Source organism: Haliaeetus leucocephalus, unplaced genomic scaffold (genome assembly GCF_000737465.1).
Source record: "Haliaeetus leucocephalus isolate CR32 unplaced genomic scaffold, Haliaeetus_leucocephalus-4.0 Scaffold169, whole genome shotgun sequence".
Lineage (NCBI taxonomy): Eukaryota > Metazoa > Chordata > Aves > Accipitriformes > Accipitridae > Haliaeetus > Haliaeetus leucocephalus.
In genome coordinates, this window is record NW_010972605.1 from 1,435,466 (window position 1) to 1,461,297 (window position 25,832).

The 25,832-nt window shown below is 37.4% G+C and overlaps 1 protein-coding gene across 1 annotated transcript in view; it reads left to right on the forward strand.

The window, feature by feature from the left end:
- The window catches only part of NDUFS4 (NADH dehydrogenase (ubiquinone) Fe-S protein 4, 18kDa (NADH-coenzyme Q reductase)), a 53,784-nt gene that overhangs the window by 5,084 nt on the left and 22,868 nt on the right, over positions 1-25,832 (forward strand). Inside the window, exon 2 of the mRNA XM_010563546.1 lies at positions 20,327-20,405. Coding sequence (XP_010561848.1) covers positions 20,327-20,405 — 79 coding nt within the window. The remainder of the gene's footprint in view (positions 1-20,326; positions 20,406-25,832) is intronic.

The window sequence follows — 25,832 nt, forward strand, 5'->3', positions numbered from 1 at the left end:
GCCGCGAGCGGGGGGCGGCCGGGCTGGCGGCCGGCCCTTGCCCGAGGCCTTCCTGAGGGGCTGTGCGTGTCCGTCCGTGTCCGTCCTTGCTGTTTGCCTCGCTGCGACCGCCCTCCCGGTGTCCTTGCGGCGCCCGGAGGTCGGGAGCTGGTGGAAACGGCAGAGGAGCCCCGCCGTGCCCGGGGTGGCGGGCAGGGAGCCGGAGAGGACGATGGCTCCTTCCATCGCCGGCACGGTCTTCCGACAGATTTGCACCCCTTTGCCCTATTCCGTACCCTGTAGCTTTTCCTCTCTGTCGTCTCCCCGAGATCTCTTGATTTTTTCAGGAGGTGCGTAGCTACTCTTTCACCAGTTCTTCGAAATAATGTGGGAAGTCAGTTTATAATTTTTGGTGGCACTTTGCTGTTTGTTTCTTTAATGCAGAGACCTGCATTGAAAGTCCAGTACATGACCCAGGCTCTAGTTGAAGATGTGTGCATGTGTTCACTTCTGTGCATGTCACAGGACTAGGATTTTTGTAAGACTTCTTCTAGTCAGGAGAAAAAGTATAGTTCAGTGCAATTAACTATGATTTGGAGGGTTTGCTTTTCCATGCTACTTAAATCTTTACATATAAATATGCATACAAGATAGTTTCAATAATTTTTTTTTAAATCTGTGGGGTCTTTATACACACACACACTTATATATATATGTATGTATAAAACACATAAAACTATATATACACACATACAGAGAGAAAGAAGGACTGTGACCATACTATTTTTTTCCCACTTTTTATGTTCTGCCTGTCCCATCAGTTATGGCTGCTTCCTCCCTCTCAAAATGGCACCTCATTTACAGTGCTAAAGATTAACCCTCAGTCTCATAAAAATGCTTTGGAATCTGTGAATATGAATTTAGGAATTTCTCTATGCTAATGCATAAACTCACTGTTCATGTTTGACTGCTTGTTTCTCCCCTTCTTTTAGTCCTCTGTGGTGTTGACACAACTGTTGCCTGTGCCATGTACTAAATTGGATCAGTCAACTGATTCAGGTTGAAAATAATTTTGTTTGTTTTAAAGTTTTGCCACTCTACCTTTTAAGCAGTTACTCCAGAACAAATAGTAGGACGTAGCAGGGATGGGAATGAACAGCATGGGAACTGTTCATGAGGTAGGGACTCTTAAGTTGGCATGTCTTCCGGGAAATTTCTTCTTTGAAATAGTGCCTTAGGTTCCTTCCCTGCCACAGAGAGAGACTGAAGCATTAGTGTCCTTGGATATTTTCAATAAGAGGGAGGTTGAAGATACTTGCCTGAGAGGGACTGGAACTTACGCCTCACATTCTGTAGGAGAGTGGCCTGATCATAAATCTACAGGTTTCTTGGAGAAGAGGGAGGGAAGAGCACTCGAAGTCTCTCTAGTTATTTAGTTTTATACATCTTTGCAATCATTGCATGTTGGAAGAGTGAGAAAAAAATTTTCCTTGGAACAAGGAAAAGATGTTTCAGAATAAGACAGTTTGGGCAGTATGAAGCAGTGGTTAAGGCTGTAATCCACTGCATAATTTTTGTAAAATAATTAATTATTTTCTTGTAAGTTTCAGTGCCTACTTAATCATCTTTCCTCTTCTCAGTTACTGTTTTATATGAAAAGTATTGTTAAACAGCCTTTGCAGTCTCCCTACTTGGAAGGGAGAATCAAGGTACATAATTACAGAAAAGGATTCAGAGCTCTAGATTTTAAATTCAAGATGTCCTCCTGCAGCTCATAGTGAGGTAATAAAATTATAGAGATGCATGGGAGAAAGTGTAGCTTTTGTTTCTGTACTGTCTATGCTGCTTGAAAGCAGCTGTTTGTTTTGTTTTCCTTTGTGGATACCTTTCTTATATACCATATAATCCTTTGTATTTTACCAGAAATCTATGTGACTGCAGTATCATAAATTTCAGTAGACAGGTAGATGGCTCAAAGTTCCATTTCTAGCTTTAGTATCTCACATCTCATTTTGTAAAAAGGGGATAAAGGAATTTTGCTACATCACAGAATTGTGAATGGTCTTATAATACAAACCACTTAAGCTTATTTTCCAGTTATAATGATCAGCAACTATCCAAAAGCCTGCTTCTTTGAGAAGCCAGTGGTTTGCAGCATATATTGCAATTGGATATACAGATCCTGCGATAATGTTTTCCTTTCAGAAAAGTATTTTGACAGATACTGTTTGGTGCAAGTAGCTTCTTTGTTACAACAAATTCAGAGGATATTTGAAGTCTTTGTCTGTGTTAATTTATTATTGGAGTAATCTGTATTTGTCAATCTGTAGAAAGAATGTACTATACCAGTATGCTAACTAGATGTGTGTCTTAAAATAAATGCAGGTGTTAGAATTACTAACAATGAAAGTTAACACTGTTCTTAGGAGATGGCTGAAGAAGATGCTGGAATTGTCAACTCTGAGGGCATTTGAATGATTCTTCCATCACTTCAGCACTATGCTTTTGTTTACTCAGATTCAGAGTAAAGTTTGGTCAAGTTTGGTACAACTTGGTTAAATTAGTTTCATGTTATTTGCCTCAGTTAGGTTGTGAGAGTAATACAACTTATTCTTTGAGCACTGTAGGATTAAAGTTAAAACCTTCAAGTAGGAGTTTTATTTGCAGTGTTTTTTGCAGGTTTTTGCATGTGAACTTCTGGTAGTTCTCCAGTGTTAGGAAATACAGAGTAATATAGCTGCCCTCTGATTTTGAAAACAATTCCCAAGATCACTTTCCAATAGTCACAAGAGAGATTCTGTTCTGATTTCCAGGAGTTATATTTGCTTCTTACAAATATTATGACATCCTCTAACGCAAAGATTGAATTTATCAGTACATGTTTAAGCCCTTCAAAATATGCATGCCCAAGCTGCTTGATGATTCTGAACTGACTACTGGTAACACAACAAGTAAATAAGTGTTCAGTCCAAACTTAAGAGAACATGCAGCAACATTCCTCATATCTTTATGAAGTTCTGTATGCCTAGTTTAAATCACTGAAGCAGTGCTTACTGAGTCCATCATTATTCTGTCTGATGGTAAGCCTAATAGACCATCAGCAGATGGCTTGAGCTGATACAGAAAGTAGCAGTGCCTCTTTTGCTTTGATCACAGTTTTAAAGCTTTCGTGCTGTAAGATTTGTCAAGGTTTCAGGAGCTTGAAATGATGTTGAACATGCTCTTCCGCGTTTGACCTTTTCAGGAGGAAAGTTGTACCTTGTTTGTCTGTCTTACCTAATTACTTCAAGTGTTACCTCTTAGTTAGCTGCAGCCAAGATTTGATTAAGGGGTATAATTTAAATAATACAGTTACATTTCTTTAAGTTTCATGTGAATTGGAGGAAAGCAGAGGAGGGAATTCTAAATATCTTGTCTTGGGAAAGATTGCAGTCTCTTCTTGCATTAGAAGATATGGGTAGGTAGACATGAGAAAAGAAAACTTCCAACAAATTTCTACTGAACTGGGAATCGGCTATTTGTTCCAAAACCACTTAGTATTTCAGAGAGTCCCTTTATTTCACAAGGTATTACAGTCAGGATACAAACATACTAATTTCTGTTGCAGAAGCAGAGTATTTTGTGTGTGCAGGTGTAATACCTGGCCATGCAGTCCGTACATTTCATGATAATGGATTGTTCATGTCAGTTCTCAGTGATAGATGATGGTTCTTCAAAATGTATTACCTTACTCTTGTAATTCTGTTGTAAAGACTCTGAACATGATAGCAAATGGTTTGCTAGTTCGTCATAAATGGATACCTGAGGTTATGAAAGCAAAGAATTGTGGACATTTGTGCAGTAGAAAGCCTGTTACTCAATTCATGCTATGTGCTCAAGAGAATGAGGCAATGTAGGATGCCATTTAAATCTTACTCTGCAATTATCGTATACATAAGAAAGCTTCCCCCTCAGTAAAAAGAGAGGAAAGCCATTTTTGTGGGAAAATGAAGAACTTAGAAAGTGTAAAACAAACCTGTTTTATTTCCTATCTTGCTTTTTTCATGAATAATAGAGAAAACATTAACTTTTCAAGAAAAGTTTGGGTTTTTTTCCCCTCAAGATAATTAGCTTACTCTTTTGTGTTATTGTTTGGTTTGTTGTGGTTTTTTCTTCAAAATAGTGTTGGCGTTTTTGTTGCGTGTTCATTCTAAGTCATACGTTAAAACAGGGCTTAGTAGGCTTCCCAGATCTGGACCTGGGTAGACCAGAGAGCTACATGAAGATACACAAAGCTCTGACTGCGTTTGGTGAATAGAAGTGCTATTTAGCCAGTGTTAGTGCTAGCCAGTGTGACATTTTTGCCAAGTTTGGATTAAGTGGCATGTTGCAGCAGTTGTATTACTTATTATGTCATCCAGCTGTAATGCATGTCTGCTACTTACTCTCATATACTGTGCAGGATAATGTATGTGTGGTGGTGTCAGGTTCAGACACATCAGAAACTTTGGTTTGCATTAATTAAAAAAATAGTTCTGCAGCATTTACCTTTGTCAGAATTAATTCTAATGGCTAACTGCATCTGCAAACAGTACCTGGAATAAAATTTCAAGATAAGACCAGGGGAAAAATTTTTTTGAGGTCTTGCCTTTGCTGTCCAAGTGGTGTTTGTACATAGTTTCATTTGGGTTATTCATAGGGGGAAAAGACCTTATAAAATATATATTTAACTTGAATTTTATGATTTTATCTTGAATGTCTATTTGGTTTTTAATGCATAACGGAGAAAGTACAGTGAATCAGACTATCTTACAACACAGTAATACAACTTTAAACTGAAATGCAGAATAAAAACTCCAGGGAGTTTTTTGGTCATAAGATTGTGGTGATGTGGAGGCTTGGAGCAGACTCAAGGTGAAAGATGTGGAGAGACAAATGGACATAGCGAGGGGAGAAAAAGATGAAAACTGTTGCAGTTTGTACACTTAATGAGCATAAGTTTAAAAACAAGACTCCAGGCAGCACTGAGTGTTCATCTGATCTTGCAGACAGCCTGAAGCAGTAGTTTGGGACAAGTATATGTTCCATGTATCTAAGTGTATAATTCATTTAAAACCCAATCCCTTTGACTCTGTCCACACTGTTCAAATAATGATTGTGTGGATAAGAGAGGGTCTAGCAGCCAAATCTTGCATATTCACTGACTGAAAGTGTCACCAGTGTTTATTTTTTATGTCACGTGTCCTTTTATGACGATCTGGTGTCTGGCTCTTCTGAAGGAAGGTCCTCTTTCCCCATCAGTTTTGCATGCTTTGAGGGAGAGAGTGGATTTTGGGCAAGTAGGATGACTTGAGTCCTTTTGCAGTACTTTACATAGGATCTCAAAGTTGCTAATTCACCGCTACTTGCTTCTGTCCTGTGAAAACTGATGGCACAACAACATACTGCCTTATTCATGTTTGGTGCATTGTTTGTGGATATGCACCTGTATTATGAGGTGAGAGTGGCTCTGGTGAACCAGAATGGTGTTTTAGATTTCCTTTTTTGGCTTGTCTGTTTGGTATTAGGGGAAGTAGGGTGTAGGAGTGCTCCCCGTTTCCTTTAAAATGGAAGGAGGAAGCTTTGGAAAGCCCCCTTGAAGGAACAAAGATGTTGGATATAATGAAACATTGGAACAGTAGGATGTTGCTGTCAAAGTGAAGAATTCTGTCACAGATTAGGGAAATGAAAAAGTGAAAAATACCATGTATCATTTAGTTTAGCCTTCTTCTAATGCACAACTTGGCTGAGCTAAGATCAAGATCATTCTTGTTCTTAAAGTTGTATGAGATTCCCATAATGTTTCTTAAAGTTCAAGTACTTTCAGTATTGGTCTAGGTGAGGAAAAGAATGGGTAGAAAGATGTGAAAGTAAGAGTAGCAGAAGGGAAAAGAGGTTGGGAGAGCCAAAGTTTGAGAATGGGGGCAAGGGAGAGATGTGTTGTTCTGGAAATGGCTGGTTTTCTACTGTAATTACGGAGAAGTAAGTAGTGCAGGTGTTATGACAGCAGAATGTTCCTGATGAGGCTTCTTAAATAGCTGTTACTGGGCATATAGCATGGAATGACTTATTTTAATTACATTTGGTTCCTTCACTTTTGGAATTAGAAACCGAAAAGGGGAGGAGTGACAGCCTTTTCAGCAAGAGGAGGTTTAACAGAGACAAGCAGAGAGACGTTTAAGGTATGTTTGTGTTGAAAGGTAACTAGTAAATTAAGTGATGTGTTTGCTTCTGCAGTAGAACAGCTGAAATTTCTTCTTACTACGTCTGTGGTAACTAGTCATTGTTGGCTCAAAACTGCAGGTCACCTACCTAAAGTTTGGCATATCTTTAAAAAAAGCATTATTATATGCTAGAATAACTTCTTCAGTAAATCTACTGATCTGAGGACCTAATAATCTCTGTACTTTGAAGATTTGAAGAGGAGTGGAGGTAGGAATAAAAACCCCAAACCCCACCGAAACAAAACAAAACCCCAAACAAAAAAGCCTTGGAGGATAGATGTGAAATTTGTTGGCACTAGTATCCTAAAACAGAAGGACATAATACTTTCCTTCAGGGACTAAACAATTTAAAATAGGTTCTGACACTGTTTGAAAATGACACTTGCTTTGTTTTCAAAACAAAACACCAGACTTTTTTTATGGAAAAGGCTTTCATGTTGGTATTTCCTATTTTCCTTTGGTATCTCAAAGATTGAGAGAAATGTATTTGTAGAACTTGTTACAATGACTTCAAGCACGGTTTTTTGTCAAATAAATAAAGAAATTTATAGGAAGATTATGAAATGCCATATGGATACATGGAGAAGGGGAATTCAAATGCCAGCTGTCAATAGATAGAATTGCAAATCTATCTTAACAAAATAATAAAATTTGCTTTAGTGGTGGTGGTTTAATATATACTGTTCAGCAGGTTTAACTCATACTGGAAAAATACTACTTTTTGGGTTGCAAAAATGACCTTGATGTTGCCTTAGTGTAGGTTTGAGCATTATGACTCAATTAATCTTGTTATTCCATTATACATCTCAGCTTGGTGCAATATTTATATATGATTGGAAAAGCCCAGAAGACAGTTGGGTTGAGTTGTATTTCTGACTGATAGGAACTGTCACTTTCAAAGCTGTTCTTCACAAAAACAGGCACTATCAAAGTGCGCCAGTGAGATTCAGAAGTTAAGTTCCAAAACCCAAAGTAATTTGAGAATTTAATTGATACCATCTACCTCAATAACATGCTGCTTTGGTCTTTGACTCAACTAGACACAAGCAAAATAAGTATCTGATAGTTCTTTTTTGGGGAGGAAATAAATGCAAATCAAATAAACAGTAGGAATTATTAGACCAATGTACAGCTCTCAGTGTATTAGAGCAATGTAATAATTCTTCCTTGTGGCACTGTGGGAAATCTCGCCTGTTGTTAAGCACACGCTGATGAATAGTGAGAATGGAATCTAATTGTAGTTAATACGGTTAATATTTTTAGCTTTTGTCTGCATTCTAAATTTTGAATGTTGCTTTTGCTAACGTCTTTATATAACTTATTCTATGAACAAATCATCTACTTAGTATGATAATAATTTCTCATCATCCCCAACCTTGTGACTGTTTCTGTCCTTTTTTTTTTTTTTTTTTTTTTTTTTTTTGTGTAGAGGAATTTGTGAACTTTAAGCATGCTTGAAAACAGTGTTATGCTTAAGGTAAATTTCTGGAGATAAAAAGGCAATGTTCCGTCTGGGACTAACAGAGTCTTGTTCATAGTTGCTACGTTTCATGCGATTCTTTGTGATGCAGGAAAATATCTGTTCTTAAACTTGTGCATTTTTGGTTCTTTGTGAGTGAACCATGTCTGCTTGCTTTTTTTGGTTGGTTGGTTGGTTTGGTTTGTTACCGTAGGGCCTGAAATTAACTTTTTTGTATTTTGAGAAAAACTAGAAATTAAAGATCCCACCCCATCAGGCAGCTGTTGATTTTTCTGCTGTGGGCCAAATTGTCTGTTATAGATGAAATTGTCCGTTGTGAGAGGCTGAAATGCTGAGAGGCTTATGTAGTTAGTAGGGAAGCTTGAATCTGTTCACAGATGGTTTAAAAAAATCCCAAATTAAAAAAAATAAAAATCTTCTTTTATCCTTTTATGTTTCAGTAAATTTGTATAATCCTTAAGACCTTATTGTTTTACACATTTTATCTGTATACATGTTTTCATTCTCATGACAATATAGTAGATCTTGATAAGCTTTTAAAATTCTTTTGTAAGAATATGATTCTGAGTGTGTTACAAAGTAAGATCTTAAGACCACATCCTTTATTGTTCCTAATAAAAGGTATTGTTAAACTAGCAGGAGGCAAGCTGAACAGTTAACATTACCTTCTTTATAATGCATATTTCCATATTTCCTAAGAAATGAATGGCATATTTCTGACTGAGTTTCAAGTGCAGTTGTTCCCTCCTGGCAGTATAACAGTATGTTTAGGTACCATTTTGTTAACAAGCTGCTTTCTAACTGCAATAATTTCTGTCTGTCTTCATCTTCCCTTGACCTGTGACTGATGTTGAGGAAGTAAATTAACTTTTGACTCAACTAGACAGACTGTAGGCAGCTCCAGAATGTGTGTGGGCAAACAATTCTTGCAGCAGCTTATTCTTGGAGTGTTAACATGGAAGATTTCATAAACAGCTTCTATTCGTTATTTTTTAAAAATCAGATTTGATGTATTTTATATAAAATATTGCATTTTAAATGAAAAAAATGGAGAGCTCTTCATGCAGTAGCTTTGACTGTTCTGTCATGTATTCAGGGAGTATTTATATGTGCTGTGTAAGTTATCTAAAGGGAGATTCTGCAGCAGTGATGTTTTGTCATATGTCAGTGTTGATTGTGCCTACTAGAGAAAGAGACAAATAATCTGAAAGTTGTTGTCTGAACTGGAATTCAAGAATAAGGTTTGCATTTGAAGCACCAGTTTTGCCTTAAGGGTTTATTCCACTTTAGAAAAGAGTGAGCAATAGCAAGGCTAGCAGTCTCCTTTCAGAGACCTAATAGCTGTTCAGATAGTAAGAATATGAAAGGAGACTAGCAAAAGGAAAGAATAGTACCGGTGGAGGAGGAGGGGGTCAGTGTATGAGTACAAGAGAACACACAAATAGGGTAGCTGATGAGGTTATTTTTATTCTCAAAGGTGAATTCTCCAAAAATGCTTGTAAGGTGTGGTTATATTAATAAATAGCGGTAAATGGAAAGAAAATGAAGATAATTGTGGAACAACAGGAAAGTAGACTTCATTTAAGTAGCTTGGCAGTTTCATTATATTACTCTTATAATCCACAATAATTTATCCTTCATCAATTTAAAGAGTTGCTGTCCCAAGACTGCAGATGCCGATACAGTACTCTCTAGAAGAAAGGACTTTTTTTTTTTTCCCTAAATTGGTGCCATGTAATTGTTTCTTGCACTTGCATGTAGAATAGCAGTTAAAGGTTTGATGTGCTAATTTTTTTAAAACTTCTGTTGGAGACACTTGCATAGGTTGCTTACATTACAGCCAACCATTTGTTTTAAGCTAAAGACAGATGTGTATTGTAGAAGCTGATTAATCACACTGCTACCCACAACAAACAACCTCTGTGCTTATTTAAAGAGGTAAGATTTAAAATTGATCATTATAGAGAGACTACATAAAAATTAAGTCCTCTGCTTTAGTTGCAAAGTAACGAGGCTGAAAAACGTGCAAATGTATCACATACACTGGAAGAAAACTGAATTTGATAACAATTAATGACTAGCGAAGTGTCAGGGAGCAGCAAGGGCTGGCTGCTTCTGAAGGTAAGGCTGAAGAAGCTGAGGGTGATCCCAGCAGACACAGTGCCCTCACTGACTAGGGCACAGTCCCACAGCATCTATACATGAGGAGATCTGGGTGCTGGTGACAGGGTCCATCAACAGTGTCAGACACAGTGAAGTAATGAGTGAGGTCCAGGGTCTGTCTGGGGAGTCCACTCAGGAGCAAAAGGAGCCAGAGACAGGTTTGGAGACAAGCTGCAACATGTGTCTGAAGTTGGGTCTGAACAGGACTGGTGCTGTACTGCAGCTTGGGTGAGGGGTCTAGCCAGGCTCAGAGACAGAAGCCAGAGCCAGGGCTGGAGGCAGGTACAGTTAATGATGTCACTCAAGCAAGGGCTGAAGACCCAGAGCTGAGCTTAAATGGAGCTCCAGGGCCACAGGCAGGGGGTGTTCTGGGTGAGGCTGGTCATGGCCATTAATACCTGTTAGCGCCCTTAGGGTACTGATGCATGGTCTGACAGAGTTTGTCTTCAGACTGTTAATATTAGAGCACAAGCTGACTTGAAAACTCAAATTGTTATTCTCGCATGTAAGATAGCACCATTGGTGTATCTGCTCTGCATGTAACTCAGTAGGCAAAGATTTACTGAAGTATTATGGGGGTTGTTCTACTCAGAGGTGTGTGAAAAGGAAGTTGGAAATACGTCAGCAAAGGAATGAAGTGGACAGGCATAAGAATTAAAAAATCAGCTGCGGTGCGATTAAGGGGTGTGATAAAATGGAGAGCAGCTAAGGTACCTGGTAACTGGAATGGCGACAGTTCAAAGAGGAGTTGAGGATGAAAGCTTGATGTCAGGAAGGAAATCGAAGAGTAAGGTGGCTGAGGCAAGGCAAAGTTGACAAAGCAAGGGTGAAATAAACCCATATGCAATAATATTAGCTAGATTATCCCATTCTCATCTAGAAAAACTTCTGAGACCATACAGTTCTGAAAAGTGACCTGCTTCTGTATGTCACATTCCATTTGTGAGGCATTTGACTGTCTCTAGGTGGCTTTTATGAAGTACTACAAACATAAAGTAATTGATGGCTCTTAAATACATTTTTTCATAGCTTCCCAACAACTGAGGCTTACTAGCCAAATACTGCATTGACTTTCATGAACCATTATAAACCAAGATGTAGTTTTCCAGTAACACTTGAAAGGAGTCTCTTTTTTTGTACTATAGTTTAGTTCAGTAGTTTACAGTTCAGGTGTTTGATGGCATTAAATAAGAAAGAAGTTGCCTTTATTTATATGCCATGTTTTACAGAACTCGCTATTAGCTTAGATTATTAGAGTAAGTATTACTTAAGCCTGTAAGTGCAGTCAAGTAGAAAGGCTAAATCAAGAGGAAAAGATAGGGGTGAAATACAGGACCATACTATGCCATAAACCAGTTTGCAAACACAGAGGGATCTTTACTCATTTTTTTGTTTAGTTTTACATGATTCAAAGGCTCTTGTTCAAAGTGCATAAACTTCCCTAAGACAGAGGTGGGTTGTGGCACATTAGTTTCATTCCTCACAGTTTTGGAATTAAACCCTTTGACTTTTGTTGTTCTTACTATAAAGAGAGCACAGTTTTTAGTTACTGTCTAGTTGTATGAATGCCTGAATGTGTGTGTGGGGGGAGAGGTCTGACATTTAGAAACCACTAACAGAGCTAATATGTCACCTGTGTATTTTGTCTTTACTCCCTACATAACTTTTCCCTGTTCCTTTTTAACTTTTTTAGGTTTTCTAACTGGATAATGTAAAATTCAGTTGACAGTTGATATGGGTTATGCAGCATTTCTAGTATTATTTGCCTTTCAGCTAACTTGCCTACAAGAGGCTTCCACTGGTTCATGGGGAACCTGCTGTTCTCAGACTGTGATCTGAGGGTAATTTCTAAGATTAGGTCTTCTGGTTTGGACACCAGCGTGTAATGAAATTGCTGGTCAGCAACTGTACAGGTGATATTAGTTCAGAGCTCCTGTTGCCTGACAGCAGTTGGACATCTTACAAATTATGTATTCTGTTGCTGTAAAAGTATTACACCAGCTCTTCTTTCATAATGAGTTTTATGATTTCTACTGCAAAAATATTTAAATAATTTTGGGTCATTTTATTCTTAACATGTTAAGCCCCTCTCTCAAAACCATTTCTAGTCTGTTTGCTGTGATCTGGAGAGACCACTGGCATACTCCAAGTCGTGTGCATATGGGGGTCTAGAAGCACTGGCACGACTTTGTTCAGAAGTTTAGTTGCAAATAATGACTGAGTTTATGTCCAAGCACATTGAGAAACAGTCTGGCATCAGCCTGGGACTTGCAGAGAACTGTTTCAGGATGTGAAGCCCTCACTTGCTAGTGTGCTGACTTGAACACAAGCTAGCTCTGTGGATTTTTGCCTCAACTATTCCTCAGCTTAAGCTGTTTTCATTGTGTGTATGCTTGTGCCATGCATGTACGTACCTAATTAATGCTCCTAAAAGGCATAGTGCTCAAAAGCATGGTGGAGACCTGTGTAGCTCTGCAGGAGTAGGTTGAGCCTGCCTGTGCTTACTGTCTCGGTGTTGCAGAGCCTTCTGAAGGGTTGTGCTGGTCTTTGTTGTGTACCCGGTGGTGTTAGCTCTCTTATCTGGTTAGAGAGCAGCTCAAATGGGCCCTGTTTGAGTCAGGGGTAGTGCAGGCTTGGCACCATGTCAGAGCTAACCTTCTTCATTCCTTGTTGACCCTGAAAAAGCTGGTTGAATGAGGGAAACTGATGGTGGGCAACTCAAGCCGTGTCTTAACAGAGCTGACTTTTGTCCTGGGGACTTAACTGGAGTGCCAGGAGTGGCTACAGTGTTCTGGTCTTATGGTAGTTCTGGAAGGACTATGGCTGTGTTTGCATAGTGTTGTGGATCAGCTGATGCCTTGGTTGTCTAGATATGTTAATAGCATTCTCCTATTTGTAGGATAATTAAAGTAGAACTTAACTAAAATTTGATTGTTTTCTACTTAATAAAGTGTTTACTACTTGAAAATTTAACTGATTTAATATTTCTAAAGGCAGGTGAACTTCACATTTAGCTTTTGAAGATACACCCTAAGTTACAAGCCACAAATCAAATGCTTGAAGTATTTTCATGTTTATTCAGTACATTTGTATGACCATTGCTTCTTTTCATCATGCAGATTTGCATAACAGAAAAACACAATCAGTTCCTGTCCTGTTTTCCAAACTCTCACCTGGAAAATAAATATAAATGTTTTTCATATGAACTTCTTAGCAAGTAGAAGCAGTGTTTATATATTTCTATTTCTATTTATCTTTTTTTGCCACTTAATACAGAAATTTTAGTAGTTTAGATTAAATAAATTGGTGTTCCTTTCATCCATTCAGAAACATGATTTAGTGTGTTTATAATTTAACATCATTTTGTGGGCAAAGGAAAAATTACAATGTGCCAATATTGTCTGAGAATGTAATTATTTATAAATGGGGAGCTTGCTTTTCCTCCAAACCTGAAAGTTACTCATGCAGTTCATACTACAAAATAGAACTGCATGGTCTCCACAGGCAGTGTTTGGCATTATATTCCATATTTTGTTTATGTTGGGATATAATAAGAATACTAAATGTGTCCTGGTAAAAATAAAATACCATTGACTCTGTTAAGTCTTTACCACTTTAATTATAATAGCGAATCTAATGCCAGTGAAGTGTTATCCCACTCTATTTAAGTTCATATCTCACAAGTTCAACTTTACAAGCTGTCTTTATAAAAATGCATTATATTGGGGCTGAATACTGTGATCTGTACCGTATTTGACATCATATAACAGGCAATCACTAATGTCTGTATATTATATGAGAGAACATTATACTGATTTGGCTTTAGTCTACTTAAGTGCAGTGTGTGACTAGGTTGGATGCTATGGAAGTTTTGAGCCGGCAGTGTTTCCATGTTCTTTTTGTTCAGAATTTAATGTCTTTATAGTGGCTGTACACTGTGAAGCATATATTGTTCCTGATAAATGCCGTAATATTAAAAAAGGTTGGTTTTCTAAGAATTATTATCTGCTCAATGTGTTGAATGGTTTTTTTCATGGCTCCTGCATATAATGTATATTCACACGTATTGGTGCCCTGGTCATTCAGTATCAGAATACTTAAAACACCATTTAGGCTTACTTCTTAATGACTGCCTTCATTTTTCATGAGGCACCTGAGGTTTTCTTCAAGACTTTGTTTCGTCTCTATGTTGTGATCTGATTACCTGTGCTGTGATATCTGGTTTTCTTTAGCATATGTCCAACAGTTGACCAAAAGGGGGTGCTAATAGATCAAACAGTCAGATGTGTTGCATAAAGAGGTTAAGGAGCCTTTTTTGTGTGCAATGAATTAAATCTCAGCTACTGAATTAGATCAGGTAAATACAAGTTTTCACATCTCGGTGTTGTGTAACATGCCGGTCACAGCATTGCTCTTCATGGAAGGCTAATTCATGCCTTGTAAATATGGCTGCTTCTCACCTTCCACTAGGCTTGTGGGGGATTCTTCATGACATTTCCAGAGGCTTTGTGGCAGGCATTCTCTTCTATAAGACTTCTATTTATTTTTCCATTTATGCAGTCAAAAAACAAAAGCATATAGGGGTTAGACATAAGTTATTCAGCAGATATTTAAGAAGTTCAAATTGGTTAAATTTTAAAGATTGAATACAGATATCCAAAACTACCAAGATAAATGTTCAAGTCACGTGCCTTAATGTCCTTCATCCTGATATCACAAAAGACTTTCACTGCCCATTTTTTTACTGTTTGCTTTTTCCAGTTCAACAGAACTGGTGAATGGCATCAACAGAGCTGGGGCCTCTAATGTAAGAAGGGAATAAGAGACGTATGTTCCCTACAACAAGGAACTCTGCTATATGCTTATTCCACAGTTGGATAAGGTGGTCGAGAAACCCAATGCTGGTGTAAATATTGTAGTGAAGACTGAAGAACTTCCAGTGGCTTCTCAGTGGACCCCTCCATTTTTGTAGCAGAGACGTGGAACCCATTTGTGACTTTGCTGGAACAGCAGATGGTGGTGAAAGGGGAGCACACACTTCTCACGGAAGACATGTGGTTAGGTGATCATAGCATTTGTTTTTCCAGGATATGCACTACCTGTAGAAATTTTGGAACTCTACAAATTCATATTTTCACTAGTAGTCATCATTAATTTGTTCTGTTTTACTGAACTGATGTAAGAGTATTTTTACAAATATTTAATAAGAAGACCGTGTAATGTAGTCTTTGCCAAATTTCTACTCCTGTCTCTACACAGTATAAAAGACATTTAGATTTTCTGTAAGACTCTAAAATAACTAACTGTAGCCATAACCCAGTCTAGATGCAATGTTCAGGTCTATAGTGCCTTTCTAACGATCTGTGCCTTGCGGAAGAAAAGTGGCCTTAACCTTTTTTAAATTCCTCACACTGAAACCCAGAAATACCATTAAAGTGTATTGTTTAATAGCAGATACTAAAGCAGAGTTCATGCTGAAGCAGGACCCAGGATCAGATTGATGGTAAAGAGAAGATTGTATTACACAAAGTTACATTTTAAGTGAACTGTAGAAATGAGTATAATGAAATTACAATAAATGATAGAAATTATTAAATGATAAGTGTAAAATGATGATACAGGATCATGTAAGTAAAGTTCACGGAATTTAAATGCCCAACACAATGGCATGGGTGGGGGAGAAAATACCACTTTCATAATTGCAAACCAAATAACAATTTGAGTGGTGGTCTCTGTAGCCAGTTCTGTAGCTGCTATATGTTCATGCCAAGTTTTCCATGTTTGTTGAAACACAAAGACACCTCTGTATCTGTGTGACAGACTAACATGTAGAGAACAAAGAAAGAATCTTCCATTAAGAGAGTGACCAGAAATTTGAGAGAGGGATTGGGGAGGAGGAGTGTGATGCCAGATGCATATGAAGGAAGAGGCCCAGAAAGACAAAATTCAGCAAGAGGAGAATTTTGCTGTCTATGAGTCCCTGTGAACTAAGTGTGGCCTCTTCACCAGCCATATGGCCAGGCCTCCTGGATGAAATAAAAACTTTTTAGGGACTAGAAAATCTTGTGAAGGCTTGGTTATAATCCAAGAAGCTGCAGATTGGATTAGCCACATACTTTCCCATAGTATCCCACATTAATGTATCTGCAAGATCATAAAGGACATGAGTGACCTTTTTTTATAAACCTTAATTTTACTTTGTCTACATAATTTTGAAGGTTTTTTTGTTTTAAAAGGCTAACTATTATAATAAACACAGGCTTTTACATTTAAAAGCTTGTTTGTTCATCACAGGGGAGCTCACTATAAGAAAAATATTTGGGCAGATCCACAATAGAGCTGTGGCCAGCTTGGAGTCTTGTCGTGCTTTGTTTATTAGATAGTAACTGTGAAGGAAGTTTGTCTGATCTGTGTTTCGAATGAGACATTAATGAGCCTAGAAGATGGCAGGGTTTATTGTTGCTAGGTATTACGTGTAAAACTTTCTGTATAGTTTCTGAACTTTAGAATTATATTGCTGGTCTATTTATTATTATTTAAAGTAGTCTATACAGTAATTTTAAATCAAGAGTTTGATTAGTCTTGGAACAGTGTAAGAAATGGAACTTCCTGCTCTTAAGGCCTCATCCCAAGATGTTTTGACAGGAAAAAAAAATGCATAAGCAGTCAAAAAAAGGCAGAACGGGATAACGTGGACCCACGTTGCTTACAAAGAGAAAGGAAGAAAGCATATTACCTTTCCGGAAGTCAGCAGTAGAAGAAGGAGGAGAACCTTGTGAGAATGGAACTGTAAAATGTATGTTTTATACTTCTGCAAGTTTATCAGTCACAAAAGCTACCTAAAGGTCAAGGTGGAAGTGCGCAGAGGCAAGTATTAATTGGGAATTTTGTGAGAATTACTTTACTGTTAAGGACAGAATAAAAGGTTTAAATTCAGTGGTCACTTAAGTGATTTAGGTTGTAGATTAATTTAATTTGAAGGTAAAATAAATGTTGTAAAGTTTATACAATTTCTAAGGGGAAACTTGAGTGATGAAATGATACTTGTCATTGTGGGAGTTTGAAAAGAGAGAATTGTGTGAAAGAGGTCTGTTTCCTGGTTATCTCCTCAGTTAAGTGCCTGACATTAGGGACAAACTTGCAATGAAACCTGTTGAAAATTAAACAAGCACTCTGGGAATCAAGTAACACTTTCTATTAACTTTTAAATAGTAGTATTTCAGATCACATGATATTTCAGAGTTGCTGGTATTTCTAAGCTCCAGATTACTTTCCTGTGAGAGATGCAACAAATCGAAGTATCAACAGCCTGTCATCTTTAAAGCAAAACTGGTGTTTTATGTGTTTTTACACAGAGTCCCCTCCATGGACTTATGGTTCACATTCCTAGTCTAGTCCAAATGTCAGTTTTCAACCACTTTTCAAATACTAAGTTCTTAAGGAAAGTATGTTCTTTCCAACTCATTGCAATCCAGGGATGGACAGAATGCAGGGCATTTAAGAAATGTACAAGATTGCAAATTCCAGTAACAGTTGGGCTTTTCCCAGAATGATGTAGTCAAGAGGAATGGTTTTGAAAAATGATGAAGAGGAGCAGAAGTTGACTGAGGTTAGTAAACTGTCTGTCTGCTTTTGTAGAAGAAGAGCTATAACATCATGGAGAGATGTAAGGTGTGATGTCTTGCAATTTATCTCAGTTGACAGACACATCTTCTGCAAAAAAAACCAGCTCCCTCTGTATGCAGTGTAGAGGCATCTCAGAGAGAGTGCCCGCCTTTAATCTGGTGGGATTTTTATCCTGCTCTTCCCTATTAACTATAATGGTATGAAATCTCTTTTATTTTCTTTTCCTGCAAATACAGAAATTTCCAAAATGAGCAATCATCTGTGTAAAAACAAAGTCAAATGACATAATGCTGAAGGGCATGGCATTTATTCTTTTCAAAGCTGATTAATGCTTCTCCAAATTAAAAAAACAGACAACCAAATTCAAACTGAATTGTGCTAAATTTTGTTCCCAGTTGCATTTATATTATGAGAAAAAGTGCAATTCTGATCAGCCTTATTACTTAAATCCTGACACACTCAATTCTTTACATATTCATCAGACCTCTCCACCAAACAAAGTTCAGAGAATGTCTTGATTCATTTTAGATTATTTTCTATCTACAAATGACCAATTTGATTGCAAAATCCAATGCCCTTCTTTGCCCATATATTAAGTAGTGTAGCAAACGGTGTATCATGTGAAGTTCTAGAATACCCACAGAATACTGCTTTGACTAAAATTACTGGGGTGGGGAAGAAACTAATTTCATATTACAATGGTTTTGCCTTGTTTAAGGTTGGAAAGTTTGTGGCTTCAGCTACTTACCACTGAAACTCAAGTGTAATGCTACTGTTCTGAAGGCTTTTAGAATAACTTCTCTCCTGGTGTGTTTTTTAATAAGGACCATCTAAGAGTCATTTCTTGCAGCATACTGCAGTATCTGTCTATTCGATTTTTATGATGTATTGCTTTACATGTACAGATTAAAAAATGACAGCTGTGCTGAGCCAGAAGCTCTCTGGGACAGATTTTGAGCTAACAGTGTGGTTATCATTTTAAGGTTTATAAAATTCTTGTGGTCCCTTGCACTTGAAAACTTCATCTTGTTCTTCAAAGTACCCTTCCAGACAGATTTTGTCATCTTAAATAGAAATAGATAAGTTTGTCTATGTCACAAACTTGGGTGATGCTATAAACTTTGTGCTTTGAGTTTGTTTTTCATGATGCAGAGATTTTTTGAAGTTGTTACTGGCAGATGGAAGGTAATTTAGTAGAGTGTAATCTGTGTTAGAAGTACAGATTTGTGGGAATCTGCATTTGAAATACTACTGAACTGTTGTTCCAGTTGCTTAGTTTTATAAGGTTCTTGTGGCTTTATAGTCACTAATTTCAAATTCCTTTCTAGTGTAAGTTTTACCTCCTAAAAACTTTACTATGCTAATATTGTCTGAAAATTGAATGCTTGTTTAGTTAATGTGTTAAATCCAGTGCAGCTAGATTAATTAAATGCTCAAATTCATATCTTCAAATGCGTTCTCACCAGAATTGGCAAAAATTAGGGAGGGATTTGAGATTAGAAGACATGGTAGATACATGTGTTATGGTCTGTTCCTCCAGTTAGGTCTTCATTTTTCCATGGCTTAGTAGAATGCGGTAGAAGATACGCTCTTTTAATTCTACAGGTTTTGAATGATTGTGTGCAAGTTATCTGTTCCTGAGACACTTTTCATGTTACTATTTATTTAACATTTATAGTTTATGTGGGGAAGGGTTAGTTTGGATAGTACTGCAGATTTTCTGAAAGTCTTGGAATTTGGCTTTAAAAGCTGTGGTATTTTTAAAGGCACCTATGGATGGTCTCCTCAAAAATTAGGTAAACATTACCAATAGCATTAAATTACTGGAAGTATGATTATAAATATCCCATAGGCAAAATCTCGAAGTTCATTTGCATCTGCAAGCATGTCTGGCTTCTGAAATCAGGTAGTCTGAAGAACAGTTGAAATGAAAGTGGCTTAGTCCCTCTTACTGTTCAGTTGTCTATATTCTTGCATTTTTGTGCCTCATTTGTTTAAAATTACCTTAATTCAATGTGAAGCGCACCATTAGCTCAGAGAATTGGGCTTTTTGGCTTGTTTCACCTGCTGTTGCATTATTTTGCCAAAAGATGATTTGTATTCAAAGGCCCCAATCCTGACATTAGTGACATAATGCAAATTAAGGGCAAATTTTACTTCTTAATTCAGTGATGTAGAATTGGGTTCTGTGTTTTTGTCTGTACCTTACAGGTTTAGTAATTATGCAAGAAGATTAATCATATTTCTTGGAAACAAATAAGGTGGCCCATACTGATATAGAAATGAAGCAAAACAGTCATGAGCTTTGCCCACTCAAACCCAGAAAATTTTGTTTGAATTATCAGCTTAGGGTTTGTTGTGTTGTTTTGGGGTTTGGCGTTTTTTTATTTGTTAATATTCAGTTGTTAAAGTGTAGAACTGGAGCTTTACCATTACAAATAGATTTAGGATTTTTTTCCTCTGATGCTATCCTTTTAAGGATCAGAGTTCCAGAATGCTTGCAGCAGCCTTGTATTTTTCTGTCTGTTCGTGACAAATCAGCTACTGTACATTCATATAGAGCAGTACAGTCCTTGCCACTGGCAGTCTCTCTGTGACAGAGAGCCTGTAGGCTGACATAAAGTGCAGCCTGTTGTGAACTGCTAAGTGGGAGTCTGCCAAAAACTCAGCAGACAGAACTAATTGGGGAGAAAAAGGATTTTTGTGCCCTCATCTCTCCCTCTTCAATTTTTTTTACAAGACGGATATTGTTAAAGTAACTTGTTTATGTAAGATTTGTCTGCCTCTATTTTCTCATTGCATGAATCATTTTTTAACTTCAAGTCTTGCACCGCAGGTCACTGAGCACTTCCACATGGCGGCTGGCACAGGACCAAACTCGAGACACGCAACTCATCACAGTTGATGAAAAATTGGTAAGGGTTTTCTACTGCATACTGCTATGATACAGCCTTCAGGGTTATTTCTGCACAATAGGCGTTCAGTATGGTATTCTGTGTTCTTCTAGGAAAGGCGTTTAAATGTGAACTACAAAGCAACAATCCTTCATACATTTTTAAAAGGGGAACATTAGTAAAACATAGGTATGTGAAGGAAATGTGGCATTCAAAGTGTTAAGCAATATAAAATTAATGAGTACCTTGTTTATTATATTATGGCCAAGGACCAGTATGAGCTGTAATTTATAACAAGTTTGTTCTTTTTGAAATTTGGGTATATTTTCTGTATAGTGAAATTATACAGAATTTGCCAGTTTCCTGAAATTATCTTCATTAGGACCCATATTACTAAAGAAACTGTGTAAAGAAGCATGATGCAAGATTATTGTTACTGTGCATATATACTCTAGCTTTTGAATATGCATGAAGGTTAGATTACAACTAGGAACAAATGCATAACATTCTTCTGCTAATCAGTAGCAGATCAGAAATTTGGCAATCTTTTCTTGTAAGTTCTTCCATAATGTGTGGTCTGTTACTCTAGATGCAACCTGACACTTATGTTTACATTATTCAATAGTATAATTTTTGTAAGACTTCTGGGGGGAATGCGTCACAGCAGAAGCATGCTTTTCATTGGTTTTCATATTGCTTTTGAATCTTCAGGAAAAAAAATTGCCATCATATGTACCAGACAGTTCATATTTATGTACTTTCTTGTATCCCTGAAGCTATATTAACTACTTAAGAAATATCTGGAATTTGTGTTTATAAATTGAACATTGGTGATGATAACTACAAGTTGAGACAGCTGAAGTTTAACAGGCTGTTGGAAAAAAATGCACCCAATTTAACAACTCTTTAGGGCTTTTTTTTCTCATGGTTTGTAATATAGATGTAGCAATAATAATTATGGGTAAAAAAATTCAGTTCTTTTGTAAACTTTTTTCTGAATTTAAAAAGTAATAGTATAATTTTCAGTTTAAAAATTAGGGAAGAAATGAGTACTGTATTCTAGTGAACATGATTATCCTGTTAATCTAGTCGCATAACTTGGAATTCAGGAAATTTCATTTAATGTACAAGAGTTCATGAGTCACTATGTAAATAAGATTCACCAAGTCAATAGACCTACATTTCCCTAAATGAATTATGAATTGTGTTTGATTGTTGTAGCACTGTTCTTTAACATTAATATATATATAAAAATAGAGTTTTTATTTTATATATATACATTTTATATAATGTATAATTATACAGTATCTTTCACATTTCCCTATTGTGACTTTGCGTGATGGATAGATCTGGAAGACACTACAGTGTAAAGACAGATCCACAAAATAAATACTCTTTTATCTTCCATTTTGTATTTAAATGTACATTATCCTAAGTAAGGGTTGTACATTACCCTGTCTAGCTATGAGTTTATACTTCCAGTTGAGTTAAAGTGATACTGTTTTGAAATGTAACTATTCTGTTCTCTTAGTGTCAGTGTAAATGAATTGTAAGTGAAGTGGTTGTTTCTAGTGTCATCATATGTTCTCATCAAGTTGAAGACCCTCATATCATAGCTGCTGGGTTTTTTTTTTCAGATCTCATAGTAGCAACCATTGAATAATTTTGTTTAATTTTGATACATATAATGTATCTAAATGATTATTTTATCCTCAGTTCTTTAAGTATTAGGTTAAATGGCAGACTCAATAGTATTTTCCTGCAACTTTGTGCATGTAGGCGTACATTCCACATGCACAAATCTCTTTTTTTTTTTTTCAGATTATTGTAGGGCCTGAAACAAAATGATAGAAAATTAGAATAATATTTTAAAATTTTCATTTGTATATTTAGTTAAGTTTTTGGAGGAGTTTCCGTAATGCCATAAAATATCCAATAATTGATGTTCTGTTAATGGGCAAAAATTTATATCCCATTAGCAAGGAAAATTTTCACAAAGAGGTTTGATGTGGTTTTCAACCCTTTAAGGATTAGGAGGAGTTCTCTAGACACCTGTTAAACCTCATGGAAAAGTAGAGTGCTGTATTAATTTATTTTAGCTTGTTGCAATAGATTTCCTAATTTTAAGTAGGATTAATTACAACCCATTAAAACTAATTTAACACATTATATTAATTTTCTGGTTTTTTAATAATGTTACTAAGCATAATAAATTATTTCCATGCAAGTTGTAATTAAACTATATTCCAGAAGTTGATGCTTAACTTTTAATTAAAAAAGACCCCTCCTCTGGTGTTACTGCCAGATATATGCATCTTATTGTTAGAAATCATTATATCATATTTTGATGGATTTGTTGGCTTTGTTGTACTTTTTTTTTTTTTTTTTAAGCCTGGCATCACCTTATGGCTGTTTTTTAGATGCTTCTCAGAAAGAAGAAGCAAGAAGAGGCAAAAAATGGGATATGGTTATCCTTGTTTGCCTTACTCCTCTTGTAACTTAGTTTGAAACTGAACTCTTCTGTGAGTTGATGTTTACAAGGCTAGTAGAGTAACTCTGTGGTTATTGAAAGCTTTTAACTGCATATAGTAGTTGAATTAATCTATTTCCAGTGTTTTTGTAGACCTTGTATTCCTATGTGTACATGCATATGCTAGAACTTGATCAACAGGGATCCCTTTGAATTATCTAGAGTCCCGTTTGGTTCTGTAAGTACTAAAATATTCCTTGTCTTGGAAAACACAAGTGAAATAGAAGGGGAAAGAGCGTCCTGACTTTGAATTATTATGCAGTAGTCAGTCACCTTCTTAGTGCAGCCCAGCATGTGTTGAATACAACAGAAAAATGAGTCCTAACGAAATAGTAGAAAATACAGTAGTTTAGACTACATTCATTTTTCATATTAGAAAAAAGTGGGACTCTCAAATGTAAAAGAAGTTAAATGCTCAGCCTGTATAGAACGCATCCAAGAAATGATATCTCAGTTACTAGCTGTTTTCAGTGAATATTGAATAAAATAAACTTCTAACAAACAGTTAAATCCAAAGAAAATAACGTACAAAATGAACAAAGCTGAACAGAAATATAGTTCTTGCATCACATTTTGAATCTCTGGCCACCAATTAGGTCATATTCCAAGAGTCTGGACAAATAGCTGTGTGAAAAGTAGTCTCTCAAGACCCCACTTGCATTAGGAAATTTGGGCTATAGAGGACAAAGGCTGTCGGCAGCAAATCTCCCTCAGGTCATGTTCCAAATGATTTAACTGTTTGTGCGTATGGAATAACATAGCTTCCATCATCATTAGAAAAAGCTTCAGTGGTTTTGCCTAAAATGGGGGTTTGAACTGTTTTAAATTACTGTGATTTGTTTCAGTCGTTGTAAGTATGGTGCATCAATACTGTTTGTTGTAGCTAAAAGTTGTCCAGGTCAGCATGTGTGCTTTAAGCAGGCTTCCCAGTCAGTGCTGGTAGTGCTGCATTGGGGGTGTCTAGCCTGGAGTTCTACAGGCTAGGCACTTTTGTGAAAGTTGCTGTCTGGAGTTAGAAGGTACCCCCAAATATATGCCAATAAAAGGACTTCTGTCCTGTTCTCGCTGAGCATTTAAGAGTCCCACTTTTTTCTAATATGAAAAATTAAATGATACCAATATTGCAAGAACGTTTCAACATTAGAACAACTGCCAGAAAATATCCTTTGCATCTCTAAAGCAGAATATTCCACTGCTAATATATATGCTGTAGCTCAAAGCAAAAATTATTGCAAGAACAGTTGTAGGGTTTGGTCACTCAGGAGACCCTAGCAACATTGTGGAACTGTGGTTAAGGATCAGCTATTAGTTGCAGCCATGTCACAGATGTTTTTATTCTGTATCAGGCCAAGATAAAATAGGATGAGTTGCTACACAGAGTTAAGCATTCAAGAGCAGTGCTATCAAGTGCAATTGAAATGGTACTAAAGTAGTTTTTGCAGCATTGTGAGAACATGTAGGGACAGACTCTATTACAAGCGTGACAGGCTAACTACAGTGATGGTATTGACATTTCAGCACTTGTCCTGAAATTGTTTTGGTTTGTCTATACTGTTAACCTTTTTCTCAGTAATGGTTCAGAAGTCTCAGTACTGAACCTCAACAGAGGGCCAGTGTCCTTCTGATTGTAGACAAACTCTATACATAACTCAGTAAACATAACTTGCATATGCCAAATTGGGAGCAGAAATTCTGAACCCCTTTTTGAGGATGAGCAGTTCATGCTTTTCAGATGATGTTCAAGAGGAGCAGTAAATGCTGTATACTGCAGCAGCCTAGGCCAAAGCAGATTAATAAGGGGACTTAATGGATGAGGGAAAGGCTGTGGATGTTGTTTACCTGGACTTTAGTAAAGCCTTTAACACCATTTCCCATGGCATTCTCCTGGAGAACCTGGCTGCTCATGGCTTGGATGGGTGTGCTCTTTGCTGGGTGAAAAACTGGCTGGGTGGCTGGGCTGAAAGAGTGGTGGTGAACGGAGTTAAATCCAGTTGGCAGCGGGTCACAAGTGGTGTTCCCCTGGGCTCAGTATTGGGCCAGTTCTATTTAATATCTTTATCAATGATCTGGATGAGGGGATCGAGTCCACCCTCAGTAAGTTTGCAGATAACACCAAGTTGGGAGGGAGGGCTCAAGGGCAGGAAGGCTCTACAGAGGGATCTGGACCAATTGTGTGAGGTTCAACAAGGCCAAGTGCCGGATCCTGCCCTTGGGTCACAACAACCCCATGCAGCGCTACAGGCTTGGGGAAGAGTGGCTGGAAAGCTGCCCAGCAGAAAAGAACCTGGGGGTGCTGGTCAACAGCCGGCTGAATATGAGCCAGCAGTGTGCCCAGGTGGCCAAGAAGGCCAAGGGCATCCTGGCCTGCATCAGAAATAGTGTGGCCAGCAGGAGCAGGGAGGTGATTGTTCCCCTGTACTGGGCACTGGTGAGGCCGCACCTCGAGTACTGTGTTCAGTTCTGGGCCCCTCACTACAGGAAAGACATTTTCCCAAGTAACAAGTGATAGGACAAGAGGAAATGCGTTGGATATTAGGAGGAATTTCTTCACTGAAAGGGTTATCAAGCATTGGAACAGGCTGCCCAGGGAATTGGTTGAGTCACCATCCCTGGAGGTATTTAAAAGACATGTAGATGTGGTGCTTAGCGACATGGTTTAGTGGTGGACTTGGCAGTGTTAGCTTTATGGTTAGACTCGATCTTAAGGGTCTTTTCCAACCTAAATGATTCTAATAACTATTGTGAAATCAGTATCAAGAATCTCAGCAGCTTCCTCTTAGCTGTCCAGAGGTAGCAGTTAGTGTCTGTTCTAAGTGTTTACTACTGCATAATCCAGGAGTAGCACAGTATTAACAGAATTCTCAGAACATGAATCTCTTCAGCTATAAAGTTGCGGAAACACTCCAGTCCATTTTTTC